This window comes from Primulina tabacum, chromosome 16 (genome assembly GCF_025594145.1).
Source record: "Primulina tabacum isolate GXHZ01 chromosome 16, ASM2559414v2, whole genome shotgun sequence".
Lineage (NCBI taxonomy): Eukaryota > Viridiplantae > Streptophyta > Magnoliopsida > Lamiales > Gesneriaceae > Primulina > Primulina tabacum.
In genome coordinates this window covers 31,635,599-31,652,160 of record NC_134565.1, presented here as the reverse complement: position 1 = coordinate 31,652,160, position 16,562 = coordinate 31,635,599, and the positions used below count along the sequence as shown (strand labels likewise).

Sequence of the window (16,562 nt, the reverse complement as noted above, 5' to 3'; positions counted from 1 at the left end):
TTTCACAACATGTCATGTATATGAAGAAGAAATAAATTAACAATTTTGTAAAAAAAAATGAATTTTTTGTGCAATGTTTCAAAATTTTAATTTTTTGGATAAATTTTAAATGTGTGTATATATTTCGTTTTAACAGAAGATGACCATCAAGATTTTAGTATTTTAGACAAATATTTTGAGAAAATAGGTTTTTAAATATCATATTAATTGGACTGTTGGAGAATATGATATGTGCATGGTTTTAATTATTTTTTGAATATGATATTACTTTATTGTATATATGACAAAACAAAACTCCATGAAAATTTAAAAATGTAAGCAGTTAACATAAATATTGTTTTGGTTAATTAACTTGTTCAATTTTTGGTTATCTATTAAGTAGTCAAAGTTTAGTTTTGGAGCACTAAATTTTAACTTTCGATTAGTTTGGATCTAATTGTTGAAATGTCACATCAACAATTGGATTAAAATGGTCGAAAATTAAAATTTAATGAACCAAAATCAAAATTGTACAAGTTAGCGGACGAAAAAACTATTTTCCCTAAATAATATAGAGTTTAAATATATTGCATTGGAAAATATGTTATATTTGATTTTGTATTAGGAAAATAAAAATATTTTTATTAAATACTATCAAATATTTCCATATTTTTAAATATTATGTTTAAACTTGTCTTTGAAAAATAAGTGGGAAAAAAGGATTTTTAACAATTTTTGCATCTCTCTTTTGCTTAAAATAATGAATTTTTAATATTTCTTTTTTTTTTCCTTCAGATAAACATGTATGTATTCCAAAGCTACACAAGAAGTGACTAAACCGGTTCTCAATCCAAACCAAGTGTATGTGATCATGTTGGTTCCAATGCATTTTTTTTTTCAAACCAAACATGAGATATGATCGAGCGTTTGTCGCTTAATTAAAATTTATAGCTGGTCTTAACGGTGCAAATCAAATATTTTAAACTGTACAACAGCTCAAGCACCACGTTTCGATTTATTGCACCGAACAATCTCTCTCTCAATAGTTGCACACTTTGCAAATGGGACGAATATGTGATCTTGGTTTCTGTTATCAAGATCGAACGTTTACCGTTCTATAAAAAATTATAATTTGTGATAACGTATAACTCAAATATTTTAAAATGTACGATAATTCAAACACCACATTTCGATTGTTCTATCTAATAAAAATAATTATTACATTCAACCATCCTGAATTTGATAAACGAGATGAAAAAACCGAAAATAGTAAAGGTGGGCACAAATATTTGAGTTTGAATATGTATATTAAAAGGCTAGCACTTCACTTGTTCAGGCAATGAAGAGTCATATCATAATAATTGAAAATAGGATAAATATTTGAAGAATTAAACAAGTCAAATCATCAATCCGTTGTCAAACTTTCCTCCAAGTCTTGTCATTCGCACTCCAACATCAACACCCATACATCATGAAATTTGTTTTTCTGTTTTTAAAAAAAGAAATTTTTGGTCATATATGTGCTCATATTAGAGATAAATAAAAATTTTAATGTGGATATTGTTGAGATGTAGGCAATCGAAAATCGTGGTTTGGTCTTATAGTAATATTATAAAACCAAACATTACTGATACTCACGGGAAATTTAGGGTCTGATCCACGCAAGCGTCACTAATCCAGACACGGGCTTCAAAATTACCCTGGGCCTGAATTCACAAATAAGACCGTTAGGAGGGGGCCAGGAGGGTGTCCCGGCGTAGCCCCTCCGACGCTCAAGTCAGAGACTGAGGATATATAGGGGAGAGCAGCTAAGGGCGCTGCTGAAAACAATATAGTGAATGAATTATCATACGCTCAAACCTGGTATTTATAGGAGAATACCCGGGCTTGTCATGGGCCAGTCACCTGTGGGCCTCAGAGATGGTCGGGAGTTTGGGCCGGATCTTGAAAGGTTCATCCCTGGGGTATCAATTACTTTATTAACTTATCAAATATATTATCTTGAAAAATATGTGATATTTTGATATGTCTTACACTACAAAAAAAAAAACATTGCAACAGAATTAGCGACGGTTTAACTGTCGCTAATGACATTTAACGACGATTTCTCGCAGCGTCGCTAAAGTCATCGTCGCTAAATTTTGCGATGGTTTCTCGTAATTTGCGACGGATTTAACGACGGTTTAATTTAGCGACGGTTATGAGACAATATGTCGCTAAATTAGCGACGGTTTTGAAAAACTGTCGCTACATTAGCAACGGTTTAGTGAAAAATCGTCGCTAAAAATGTTTTTTTTTTGTAGTATTAGACGAAGTTGCTCATATATGTTCAATATCGTGTAAGCATTTTAATGGAAGAAAAATTAAAATTACAAATCCAATTACCAAAGAGTGAAAGGTATAGATACTAAGGTTAAATTTTCACTGCATAAATAATTATATTTATAGGATACATATAGAAATCTATATAATTATAAAAAAAAATTGGAAGAATCAAACCAAACAATGGGAAAAGTATTTACTTAGCTTCAGCTGTCATAAAAAGAGAGAAAAATCCCTTTTGATGTCCAACTGGGAGGCACCATTAAATAAGCAGCTTTGAGGGGAAAAAATAAAAAGAAAGAAAGAAAGAATCATGGACCACCTTTGTTTGGCAGCTGGATTCCAATCTCATATCTGTGAAATTAATCATCAAATTTTTTTAAAAAAATAGTTTGTATGTTTATTCAGAAACTGGATTTTTATGTATAAATTTGTGAGGAAAAAAGTTATTTCATAGAAATAAACATGTGAAGAGTATTTTATTTTCGATATTATCCAAAATTGACCTTTTTCTTTTTACCTTTGATTGAATTGGGAATTAATTAATTAATTAATTATATATATATATATATATATATATATATATATATATCAAGAGACAACATATTGATATCATGAAATCTGAGTTGGTGGAGTAGATGAGTGTTTGGTCAATAGACATCAGTTCTATTCTTCATGCAAACACTTTCTCGAGCGAGTCTGTCACACAAAACTTGCCCAGTACGGTTTAACGGGCTAGCATAGTTTGTAGACTGTTGTGTTAGCCCAAAGATTTATTCATTGTTTATCGAATGATAGAGTAAAAAAACATATAGACACCACAACCCCGATCCAAAATCAATCAGGCCCGTTCGATCTGGGTACAATTTTTCCCAGCAAATGAGTCATCTAATTTTATGTATTTTTCACGTCTCATGATTCTCCTAAAACTAGGTACTTAAGACAAAAACTTCAATATTTGAGATATTATTCCTTTTTTGCTAGCAACATGTTTGTATAAATCAATATTGATTCCAGCATTTTCATTTATTAGGTTTTTTAAAGGGAAAAAAGATCATGCTTGTACTAATTTATTTTAAAAATATAGGGATGGTGGTAGGGGTATAGGACGGGCTGGAAGGAATTTGAAACGTCAAATTCATGTCTGATTGAGGATTTTTGTCGCTTTAATTAATTAATGTACCTAAATAAATAGATGTCATTTCTGACACTTTTAACCACTCAATATTTTTGGACAACACACTTCTCTTCTAATAATTTCAACGCTAGCTCTTTTGTACCTTTCTACATTATTACTTCCATTTTTCATGCAAATACAAAACATCATCTCCACGGATGAAGCGACATCCTGGGTGCTTCGGGTTCTTAAAATATTTTTCATACATAAAATTTTGTCTCCCATGGTTTGAGGACTTTAGCTTAAAAAATTCTAACCCGAATATAAATAAGAATTTGGTTCTGCCACCGTAGTGGTCTCCAACTAACTTCTTAATTTTGGGATCATGGTAAGCATAGATTTACTGAAATTCACATGAAGTTTTAGGAAACACGAAATCATGGTTAAAATAACATACATACTCGTATATATAACCGGAATTTTAATTAAAAAATGATTATTTCTACGAGAAATAATAATTTCGGATTTTTAGAGTAAGAAGATTTCACTCAAGCTATTTGACTTGTGCCATTAAAGTTGTAGCTTATACATGACATCCATCAACCTTTGGACTGTTTTCTTCTATTTCCGATCCGATGGAGGGACTTACTCCCATTTCAGCTCTCATACCCGCTGCTACTAATGGCGATAATAGAGTCATGAATATTAACTAATTTGGTAAAACCATGAAAATAATACAATATAATATTATTTCATATATCCTTATCATGAATATTATTCAAAAATAGCACTCAACTGATAAACAAAATGGCACAAGGATTGAGTGATGAAACTTAAAAAGAAAAATATTGGAATACAAAAGCAAATCAGCTACAAAACATACGACCACCAAATTATCGTCATAACGGCCAAAAAAATAAAAGAAGTACCTGGTTAGTAGCAGATGGCATCTGCGTCGAAGGAACTGAAGGACAACCTAGTCTTCTTATCAGAACCAAAGCTGAACTTCAGATCAGATCCATCATCAATCGAGTCATTGCTAGTAGATGGAAAAGAGAAGACAAGACTTGGATTTGATTTATTTGCACCGAAAGTGTAAGTAGGCTGCGGAGTAAAACTTGCGGATGGCAGGATGGAAGGTGTTATCGGTGGTTCAGAGAGAACACCAGCAGCAGTACATACGGGGAAAGTGAAGCCGGGACCGTTGTCCGAGTTAAAAGCACGAATTTCAGGCCTGTTGATGGAAATTGATGGCAATGAAGGCTTAGTCCCGTGATTCTTTGAAAGCCCCGAAGCAGCAGAATTGATGGAAGACTTCAGTTCAGGTCCATTACTCAGACGTGTGTGTGGAAAAAACACATTTTTCTCCTGTCCATGACTAGTTGTGACAAAAGTATTCTGTAATAAGAAAATGGTGGTTAAGAGTTAACTGACGTGTAAGTTAACTGGAATCCAGTTAAAAATTGAAGGTAGAAAATAATAGTTGAGACCATATACGTTTATCCACTATCTACATCTGTCATTTATCTGGCCAAAGCACTCTACCGATACATGCTTTCTTCGAATTATTAAAATCTGATATTTGCCTTTTGGAAGAGCTGAAACATTCAGACTACTATAAAGTCGAAAATTAAGGCACTGAGAATGCAAAACAAACTTTCTATATGTCTTAGTTGCAGTTGAAACCCCTGTTTCTATGACAATAAGAGCCACAGACAAATGTGATGATTTTTGACAGAAGACTCGGTGGAAAGAACTGCTTAGTGATTAATTACAAACTGTAGTGGTAAATACGGATATTTTTCAAACTGTTGGGACTTCGAAATGTTTCCTTAAGAAGTGCCATAGCATATCTTGAATCAGATACCCAAGAGAAATCAGAATGACTTAAAAGTTGGTAAAACTTGCCTTACATGCTAACAATTGGTTCAAAAATATAATTTAAACTAAACCACGAATTGTCCAGTTTTGTGTAAAGAATTTTAGATACCGATAGATAGGGTGGTGGCATCTGTGTCCTGATAAAGCCCATAAAATGAAGGTTGGTGCGCCAATCAAGGCCATTATCAAGGCGTTAACAAAACTATAATCTTCCAGGTGCAGATGAATAATCATCATAGAGATTTGCTTCCATGTCATATTCCAAGTTGCAGCATTAAGCATGGAGAAAAGAGTAATGTTCCAAAACATCATAAATAATTCATAAGGATGGCAGCAGCTTCTAATGGTTACTAACAAAGTTCACCAGTCTAATTGTAGAACAAAGAAAATCTATCGCACACAGTGGCATCTTGCATATATTGCAGCTATATGATGCTTTGTTAATGCTTCAGCTCAATTCGGTAGGTTGCCTTTAAAACAAAAAATAAATAAATAAAATTCAACACCCACTATCTTATACAGCTAGGTTAACCCATAATGATATTTATCATGGAGGTCATGCTTAATTGTGATGCTAGTCAAGACACCGATCTTCAGTGATTTGACAACTGATACAAACTATGTAGAAAATGGAGGAAAAAAGAACCACGGGAATTAAAAAGCAGCACTTTGAAAAAGATTACGTACCACATTTGAATTCTTGACCAGAGGACCAGAAGATGCCCCAAAACCTAAAGATGGAAGTGCATTTGTACCAGGTACCATGCCAGAATCAAAAAAGATTGTGCTAGGAGCCTTAGGAATCACATTGACTGCATCTGTAGCTGCAAAATCCATGCCTTTGTCATGAAAATTACCAAAATAATTGGAACTGCTGGTACTTTTGTTAATTTGTACAGTGGAGTTGAGGCCAGATAAACCAGCATTCTTAAAAGAGGCAAGATCTCCAGAGTGCACTGTGTTTTCCTCGTGAATGATATCACCGGCATAGGAAGAAGACTTTTTCCATTCATTTACCGATTTAATTTCAGCTTCTTTTTCTTTAGATGTCGGCTTGTTTCTATCCAGGTGTTCCAATATTTTTTTAACTGCTGGACTAACATCCTTATCAGAGAAACCTGATGCATTGGCATCTGTTAAGGATTTTGAGGTGCCACTTGTTTCACCAGGTTCCAGATTTTTCTTGGCAGTAGGCAAGATTCCGCTCAAAAAATTGGAACTTAACTTCTCTGATTGGACATCTTTAAGTGAGCTCAGGATCATAGATTCTCTGGGACGGACTTCTGAAGCAAATTTATTCCTGATGCGGCGAATAGGGCCCACGGATCCATAGTCATCAACACTGTTAACAGTCGACCTTACCTGAAAGTCATTTAAGATGCTTGTATAGAGAACTCAAGCACACCCGCTAAAATACAAAGGAATTTGGATATGGATTTAGGCATTTAGCCAAGAATTCATCTAGGTATATTAATTTTACATTGGAAGACAAATGTTCACTTCTCATATCCAAACTGTGTTACTGAATAGATGTAAGTACTTAAAAAAAAGCATAACTAATGCAATACAAATAAAGAACCACAATAATAAAAAGCTAATGTTGTACCTGTCCATAAATGGATGACGGAGATTGTTGAAAGGGAGTTGATGTGTTAACAAATCTACTATTGGCATTTAACTGCATCAACCAACAACATTTAGACAACAAAAACAATTAATCTTTATGCATCAGCTTCAACCATAACCTCACATACCTTAGCTGTGGACCTCGACGAGATTGTTCTAGCATAAGGAGTTCTTGGAAAATCACGAAGCCCGTATCTTCTACTCTGACTCTGTGGTGTCTCGTAACCATGGTGATTGTTGAGTACAGCACCAGGCCAACAGATGGATGACTTAGCAAAAGGAGATGGCACAGGTGGCTGTTGTGAAAACTTATTGCTTGGTTCAGCTCTTTCACCTTTTGATGTGTAACTACGAAGAACGCGGTCTTGTTCTAAAGTACGGCCAGCCATATATGCACGAGCAATATCAATTGGCGAAGCACCGACCCCAACTGGAACCTGGACAATTTTGTGAATTAGTGACTTCTATGCATGAAAAACGTGACAGGATTCCAGATCTGAATTCTGAAGAGCTGCCTGATACATAGATGTCATCAAAATTCCTTGAATTGAAACGTACACTCATACATGAATATTTGATCTATGAAAAAAAAAAAACACGATCACCATCTAACAAGCTCTGCACAGGTAACATCATAAAATCAGTATGGAAAATAGATAAAAGGTGCACTCACATCTGACTTTTCAGGGATATTGCCAAGTGTGTCTCTGTCAATAACATGGTGTATATCTCCTGCTGGCGTTCGTGGAATTTCATGGATCCACCCCACCTGCTCACTATCTCCTCTAGCATCCCTTCTTGATTGCTCATCCAACTCAATGTCCACCCTAGAATTTAATATTGCCACCAAATGGCTAATTTCCTCCCTGCATTGCAATTGCACCAGATATAAGTTTGATCCATAACACTTTCAAATGCGCATGATTCCCAAGGGTGGACTGATGTTGAGGGCAAAAGTGGGCTGTTGCGCGGCAGCTTCTTGGTCTGTTCTTATATAAAATCTAATTGCCCAAATTCTTCAAATAGCCCAAAATTTTAAAAGGCCCGGGATTACAGTAAATATGACTCTAGTCTCATGTACATTATTAAAAGCCCTAAGTCTTGGAATAATCAAGTGTTGTAGTAGGAGTGTGCTGCTTGTGTCGACACTGTCCCACATGGGATTTGTTTATGCATACCCTCAAGCATGGTTGTTTATTTGATTAGTTGAAGCCCACTTGGGTACAAATAGAAAATATGTTCTCTTTTTCTATGTACACGTGATTGGAATTTGGCAGTTATTAATTTTTTTCGGAGTTTTGCAATAATTTATAGATTGTTCTTGCTGCATGATTCATTATTGGTATGTTTGATGTTTAACATAATTGGATGCTACAATGTATATATATTTATATATGTACTTTGAAATAAATTTTGCCCAAAATAGTTCTGGCTCCATCCCCGATAATTCCTAATCCCTGAAAACATATATACAAGTGTGTATTACTGCATAAACTAACCATGCACTACAAGCAAATCATGCGAGGTTGAGATGGGGATTTCTCAAGGCCAAAATTTTCAAGTTTCCACATTTCTGAATACTCCCTGCTAACACTTGAACATGAAAACTTCTAATGGGAGTAGCCAAAGCTCTTGTCCCTAAGCCAGATAATCGCAGCTAAGATATTTCTAATCTCAAGAATCAAAGGCCAACTCTTGAAGGGTATTTGCTGAAAATGAAGAAGAAGCAATTTGGCGGGGGGGAAACTTCTACCATTTATTGAATGTTTATGTGAACTAACTGTACAAACAATTACCTCATATCCTATTTATACTAAGAAGAAGATGTGCTAACAAAGGAAACATGTTTCTTATAACTTATAAGACACAAATTTAAGAGTATTCGTACCCAAATCTATCATAGGGATATCTAAGATTCCTAATTCACAATATTGCCAACAGAATCTCTAATATCCCTCATCTTTTCATTCAGTCAGCAAAATCTTCATGCATCTTATATGCAGCTGCACCACAACATTAACTGTATTTTCTAAGATTTTCTCAAACACATTTAAAGTTCAATCTAAGATACGAGTTTTCTCACTATTTTCAACATCTCGCAGAGAAATAGGGTGGACGCATACTTATGAACTGCAAAACAAAAAAATGTACCTAGAAAAAGTTTTTCCCTTGATCAACTCCTCGATTCTCAAAAACTGAGAATCATAACGAATTCCACCCTTTTCTTCAGAAGATCGGGACATTATAGCCTGCATAAAAAGTTCCGAGAAATCAAAAGCACAAAATTATGATAACAGCAAATAAAATTGTTATGGGACAAAATACAGATAAATAAACAAACAGGTATTCCAATTTTAATTTAAAATTAATGACAAAAAATACAGCAAATGCCGTGGCTAGAATCGCACCGTGATATTCTAGCGCAGAGCAATTGTCCTTACCAAAAATCTAAGCTGGACTAGAGGGAGCAGGACAAGAGTAGTGGCCGCGCCGCCGTCTTCTTCTGTCGAGTGACGACTATCAACGGCGTTTATTATTATTATTATCATTATTATTATTATTATTCAATATATACATCAGTACTAAAATTACATTTTGCCCTTCCAACTATCAGTTTCAAACCATTTGGCCCCACTAGAAATGAGTTGCTAATGGAAGTTGGGAATACATTTCAATTATATGAGTTGATTTGGATAAAAATATGTGATTTTGAAATATATTTAAATGATATATTATAAATCTATCATAATTATAATCGATTTTTTTAGGTAAATAATCTTTATTATATTCATGTATGTTAAAGAATGAATAGATTTGAAATACATCCAACATAAATTCATTCAAATAATGAAATGAATTTAAAATTCATAAATATGAAATTCTTAACTTCAAATCATTCTATACAATCACAATTATAGGTAGTGCTTGAATGATTGAATTTGAGATTATGAATTTCGAACTTTTATTTTGTGCAAAATTCAAGTTATTCGTGTCAAATTATACAATCTCAACAATAATTATCAGTTGATTCTAAATGCACTATAGATGGTTGTCATTTGAAATACATCCCTCAAATCAAATCCAAATCAAATTTATCAATACAAACGCAATTTTTATCAATAATATGAAAACTAAAAAGAAGATAAGACTGTGTGAAAAATAAATTACCATTTTTTAAAAAATTAAAGGAAAAAAACCTTCCCTTCTTTCGTCTTTGTTGTTTAGAACTAAAACAGTTTGTCTACTTGTTATGTCTTGTTTTTCAAGTGCACTTTTTCCATTGATTTTTGTAATGACTACCCCTTGAAGACATCTAAAATTTATAAATCATGGGACTTTTTTTGTCTTGTCCTAAATTTGATAAACTAAACTAAAAAAAAATTAGCCCAAATAATGGACACGAAAATTATTGTCGTGCCTTGGACATATTGACATAATAAATAAGATCCAAAATAAATATCAACTGAAATAATCTAGTGTTTATTAACATATAACTCGAGACAAATGTGGCATATTACAATCAAGCGATCTGCATGAATGCCACAGCAAGATCCAACAAAAAAAACCAGGATCAGGCAACCAAAAAAACAGCCATGGTAGGCTGTCACTGCCAAATCCCAAAGTCACAAACTCCCAACCTAGCCTGTGTTGCTCTAAGCCGACCGCTGACTAATATGGGAAACACAGGACTGCAAGAAGCAACACGAAAGGTATACGAAACCGACTCAGTAAATGTATTCGCGGAAAACCAAAGGCATTGAAAGTGTAAGCCTCTTGAGCAAGAAGCTAAAAGGGTTTCAACAGACTTGTCAGATACAAGGATGCCTGCAAAAAGGGAAGGAAAAAAGATGTATTGCCTTGGTCTCCATGGAAAACAACCGAGTGAAGGTTATGTAACCCGAAACAAAACTCCAACAAATCGACTTATGATAGGATATCACATCTCCATAAGTTCTCGGTAAGAAACTCGATTTTGCTGCTTGTAATAGAATAGCAATGCCGAAGATTCAATCCCACCAGTTTCTGTCCCAATTTCTCGAGGGCCGGGAAGCTCTTATCCGACACATTCGAGCATCCAGACAAGGAAAGAATCTGCAAATTTGGTTGCACCCCACGAGCCAAAGCCGCAACACCAGAATCAGTGATCAAACATCTCGAAACGTCGAGATCATTAAGCAAGGGGCAACTGTCAACAAGTGTCACCAAACTTGCATCCGTTATTTTCTTACAACCATCAAGATTTACCAATTCAAGCATTACTTCCATGCAACCGAACCAGGGCAAATACGATCTTGTCGCTCAGATTTGAGCAGCCGCTCAGATTAACCTTTGAAAGTCCCGTTTCACAACTCTCCAACAGAGGAATCAGACAGGCATCCGTGATTCCACTAAGCCCACTTAGATCTAAGTTGTGTAGTTTTGGACACAGCTTCCCCACCAGAGCCAAGCTAGTACTTCCAAATCCTGGACAGCTCCGGACGGACAAGGAACGAAGAGATTGACACGGAGAAAACGAGGGAGATTCCGTATGAACATCCTTAATTCCCATGCACTTAATCAAAGAAACAGACTTCAATTTCGAATTCGAGCTCAAAATGGCATTTAAAAAGCCTATCTGTGTGATCCGGTCGCACTCCTCCAATTGCAGGTTCTCCAATAAGCTGGCGGCTTTCGAAAAAGCTACTATCCCAAGATCAGAGACAAAACAACACTTCCGAATGGATGCATGTTTCAGGTTCGGACAGCCCTTTCCAAGTGCTTCAAGGCTCAAATCTGTTATTCCTCGACATAAGTAACAGTCAAAGTTGATAGCATATGCAGACCTAGAGCGTTTCCCATCACCCAAAACCCTTTTTGGCTCACATTGTGAAGCCGGAAGGACAAGATTCGTAATGGTGTTTCCATAACGCCCTATCATGGCGACTGAGTAATCCGTTATATCTAGACCTTGAAGTTTCACCTTACTCAAGACCTTAGAACCCGAAGATACAAGACTGGCAACACCCTGATCCCCAACTAAAGGGCAGTCTTTGATGGTCACAGACTGTAGCTTAGGACAATATTTCCCGATTGCTTGAAGGCCATCATTACCAATTCTTGGACATGATTCGATCGTTATCGAGGTCAAATTTGGACAGCTCTTCGCAATTGCAGCTAAACCATTATTCGATATTGAAGAACATTCACTTAGGTCCAACTTAACCAATGAATGGCAGTTTCTTGATATTTCAAATAGACCTTCATCCCCAACAGAGTTAAGGTTCCACAATGAAAGAGCCCTGAGTGAAGGGCAACAATGAGCAATTGCAGATAGACCATGGTTTGTAACGCCACGTAGAGAGTTGTTTCCTCGGATCGAAAGTTTTCCGAGCCCGCCACGGGTAGACGTACCAACAGCGATAGCGGCAAGTCTCACATCTGTTGCTTTCTTGCCTTCCACACACCTTGTTAAGTATCCATCACATTCCACTCCTTCGAGACCAAGATAAGTTGAGATACATCCGACCCTACTCGAAGATTTATCCATATTGGTCATCGTGTCCGATTTCAAACTAGGAAAATTGGTCTCAAATGACGCACTAATGCGGACACTGCTCAAGATCATCAGCCAACGCTTAGAAACACATGCGGCGCTGCTCCTCTCTCGACCTCCTGGCAACCGTCGGAAGATCTCGAATAGGCATTCATCTGGAAGCACATCAATGGATGGTTTCTTATCCTTGGATGAATCCCCACCAACAAAGCAGGGGCCACAGATGCGAGACCTCTTCCTAGGCGGACAGTAGACCTCGCCGTGTGTACCGAACGAGAACACGAGCCCCTCACCTGATTTGAAACAAAAAAAGTCATCTGATTTGTCCTGTAGATCTCATATAGAAAGAAATGTAAGCATGCCAGCTAATTCTAATCCAGGGAAAGCCATTTTTATGAATGAGGATGCTTCTTAAAAAACTTCCATTATCTTTTAAACCAAATATTTGAACCCGACATAGTTTTACGTGGAATCCGTAATTTTATCAATTCAAAATCTGATTGGAGTACCAAAATCACATAAAATGATAAAAAAATCATGCGTTCAAACTAAAAAAAATTCGTTACTGCCATGCGAAGGATATTATTCCAGACTTCCAAAAACAAAACGCCTTCAAAATCAAACAAGATTCCTACAACAAAACTACAAACAGACACAAGTGTGAGATTCTGAGAAAACTCACCCCTGGAATTGACAAGAGCAGGCATGGTCTTTTCTCGCAAGAATCTCCCAAGACAGCGAAAAAGATTAAGCTTTTGTCTAAAATCAGCACAGCCCAGATCAAGATTTTAGCCAAGAATAGCATTCCAAGAAAGAAGATCCAAGATTTTGTTGAAGACGCAAACACCGAAAAATCTGGGATGAAAATTAAAAGAGAGCAAGAACAAAGAAAACGTGTAGGTTTTTTCTTTGCTTTTTACTATACAATCACGCGCAGTATTTATATATCTCGAAGCCCGATGTATGATTGTATGCATGCATTTATGCTATATATATATAGACAGATATCCTGAAAAGTGTCAACTCTTTGAATGCATGAACTAACGAGGAGCGCCAAAAATCCCATGCTATGAATTCTTACATCGTTCAATGAATCTTTAGGCTACAGCTCTTTTTAGACTGCCACTTGTGGTCAACTGGATCAATTAACTTATCTCCTTTACAAGGAATTTTGTTGTTTTAGTTTATTACCTCATGTAAGTTATATATATATATATATATATATATATAGACACACATACATACATATATATTTCAAACACATCTGTATAAAATAATAAATGAAAAAATATAGATTTCTAAGAAAATGTTCCATTCAGCATTGAAGATATCAAGTACTAGTTAGTTTTTTTTAAATTACAGGTGCTTGTTAGTTTGAAAACTGATTTTAGAGCCTCTGCTTTGTTGAAAACACAGTATTTGATGCTGTGCATTTTTTACACGAGATGATCACATGATCGTCTCGTTTAATCTGACAATTTTTTAAATTTATCTCATATGGTGTGATGTCCACAAGATGATCATGTGATTATCTCGTGTAAAAAGTGCACAACATCAAGTGTTATATTTTCAACACAGTAGAGGTTCCAAATCCGTTTGAAAACCATATCATTTGAGTTTTTAAACAAAGAAATAGCTAATTCTTTGGAGTAAAAAAAAAATTTTCTAGACAAAATAAGTGTTTGTTTTGAATGAATATCAATACTATTATATAAAGGTTGAGAGTTTTTGTGGTCCAACTTTGTGACACCAATTAGTTTTTACGAAAATTTCAGATCCATTTAGATAAATAATGTTTTTCATATAATTTAATCATAACTATAATGTTTAATCAACTTTAAAAATTCACATATCATCTCTACAAATTACATATTTGATATAATTTTATTATCGCTATCCAAATAATAACTAAAAATTATAACAAAATTTTATAATCAACTCGATCTATTATGATCATAATCATGATTTTTACACGTAATAATCATTATTTTACACAAACACGAAGTGTGCGTTGTTCCGCTAGTTTCAATAATTGCTTAGGATAATAGAGTGGTAAATTCATATTTTAAATTAAAATTATCAAATCAATACTTTCCACCAACGAACATTTTATAAAAATAAAAATGATAAAATTAAATATATTGATCATATTTAATAAAAATAACAATTTCATATTATAGATAATTAATTCAAAAAAAATATACAGTATTTTTAAACCATAGAAAAGAAAAATGAATATATATGAAATAAATTTAATATATCAAGCTAAACTAATGATAAAAAATCACATATAAGAAATTGTACATTATTTTCAAAAATAATAATTGAAAATTTATATATTGTTTCCATATAATTTTTAGGTTTGAATTTTCTTATATCTGATTAGAAATGTCGGCAACACATTTCTTAAAATATTGAACTAATATATAATTGAAATTTATTAAAAATATAAACTTGATTGTGTTCTAAAATATATAACAAAAATGTTTTCTTCCATTTAATTAATTCCCAAATCTGAAACTGATAAATAATTTCTACAACACATTTTCGTAAAAATATTATCAATATTTGAGCACTTAATATGACACCAAATAATTTGTTAAGTAACTTTTATGTCAAACATCTCTCTCTCTCTATCTTCTTCTCATTATCTTTTCAGCTTCTCCATATTTATCTCAAAACTAACATGTTTTTTTTTCTCATACAGGTTTTTTTTTAAATATTTATTTTTCAAATAATTAAATTATATGAGCACTTGGAAATCACGTGTGATGGTTATATATATATATTTTTTCCTTGTGAGACGTGCTAACCCGATCTGTATTAGAGTAAAAATTAATATTTTTGACCTAAAAATAAGACTTTCATGGGTCGGATTGTGTATGTAACATGTTTCACAAAATTAGGGGTGTCAATTCGGGTGGATCGTGTGGATTTGGGTCGGGTTGGTGCATGATATTATTAAAAAGCTGCTCAGCCTGAACCCGAACCAACCCAAAAGCTATTAACTCAATATATTCGACTCAACCTTATTTTTATTTTTATTTAACTTTTTAAATAAATATTAAATAATAATGATATTATTATTATTTTAATTTAAACATATAATAACAAAATATTTCATATATGATTTAAATTTGAAAGTCTAATTATAAAAAATTAAAAACATATTTATTAAATCAAATAAATAATTGTTTAAACAAATAAAAAAATTATAAAATAAATAATAAATGTTGAAAAATATATGATGTAAATATATAATATATATATTTTTTCAAACATACAACATATTAATATATAAGCAATATTTTTTAATTATATATTTTAAAATTTAAAACTAAAATTTTCGGGTTAATTCGAACCGAACCCGAATTCCGATTATTTTTTTCGGATCAGATATCATGTTCAGCTCGATCTAATCCAATCCCAAAACATCCAACTCACATTTTTTTTTTTTGATCGAATCGGGTCAAGTTGAAGAGTCACCTAACATTTTGACATGCTTGCACAAAAGTGACAGACAATCTAATAAGAATTTTGTGATATATATGTATAATTGTGTCTGCCGTACGTACATGCATATGTCAATGGTTAGAGCTAAAAATGCAATGTATCCAAGCAAGTTGGTCAACTAGCTAGTATTTAGTGAGCGTCACTAGTGCAATACAAATCAAAATTTTTTTATATAATAAATTAATTGATGAGGATTTATTTCATTTCCTATATGGTGACAGTACATCGTATGTGCACACACCATCGGACGCCTTAGTTTTTATTTATTTATTAATAAGAATAGAACAAGTTGGTTTATTTTACAATATAAGAGTAAATATTTTATGTAATAAAATACACAAAATAAAATAAGTGAACGTCATATCAGTATCACGTCTAAAAAAAAATTATCAGACTTTGGAAAAACAGAAAAAAAAATATTAAAACTGAAATCTGACAACGCAAATGTGCACGTGAATGAGAATAATAGTATGATCAGGACAAGAAGCCATTAGTAAATGGCATGCTATTTTACATTAAAAAAGCAAGAAATTTAAATTGAGATTTAAGGGTTTACATTTATTAAAAAATTATTAAATGATATTCATAGAT

General features: G+C 33.7%; 1 protein-coding gene and 1 pseudogene across 2 annotated transcripts; both read right to left on the bottom strand.

Annotated features, from left to right (window-relative positions):
- Positions 1-4,138: 4,138 nt before the first annotated feature.
- On the bottom strand, positions 4,139-9,482 carry LOC142528988 (uncharacterized). 2 transcript variants are annotated; one of them, XM_075634323.1, is made up of 7 exons: positions 9,334-9,482; positions 9,077-9,174; positions 7,599-7,791; positions 7,054-7,362; positions 6,906-6,977; positions 5,987-6,661; positions 4,139-4,816 (listed from the first exon to the last, which is right to left on the bottom strand). In XM_075634323.1, exons 2-7 carry the CDS (start codon positions 9,166-9,168, stop codon positions 4,352-4,354), a joined length of 1,806 nt encoding a protein of 601 aa, XP_075490438.1. In that variant the 5' UTR covers positions 9,169-9,174; positions 9,334-9,482; the 3' UTR covers positions 4,139-4,351. The 2 variants fall into 2 exon arrangements, with proteins under 2 accessions (XP_075490438.1, XP_075490437.1); XM_075634322.1 differs by having other exon boundaries at positions 9,367-9,482.
- Positions 9,483-10,427: 945 nt separating this feature from the next.
- Positions 10,428-13,399, bottom strand: LOC142528227 (EIN3-binding F-box protein 1-like; annotated as a pseudogene).
- Positions 13,400-16,562: the final 3,163 nt, after the last annotated feature.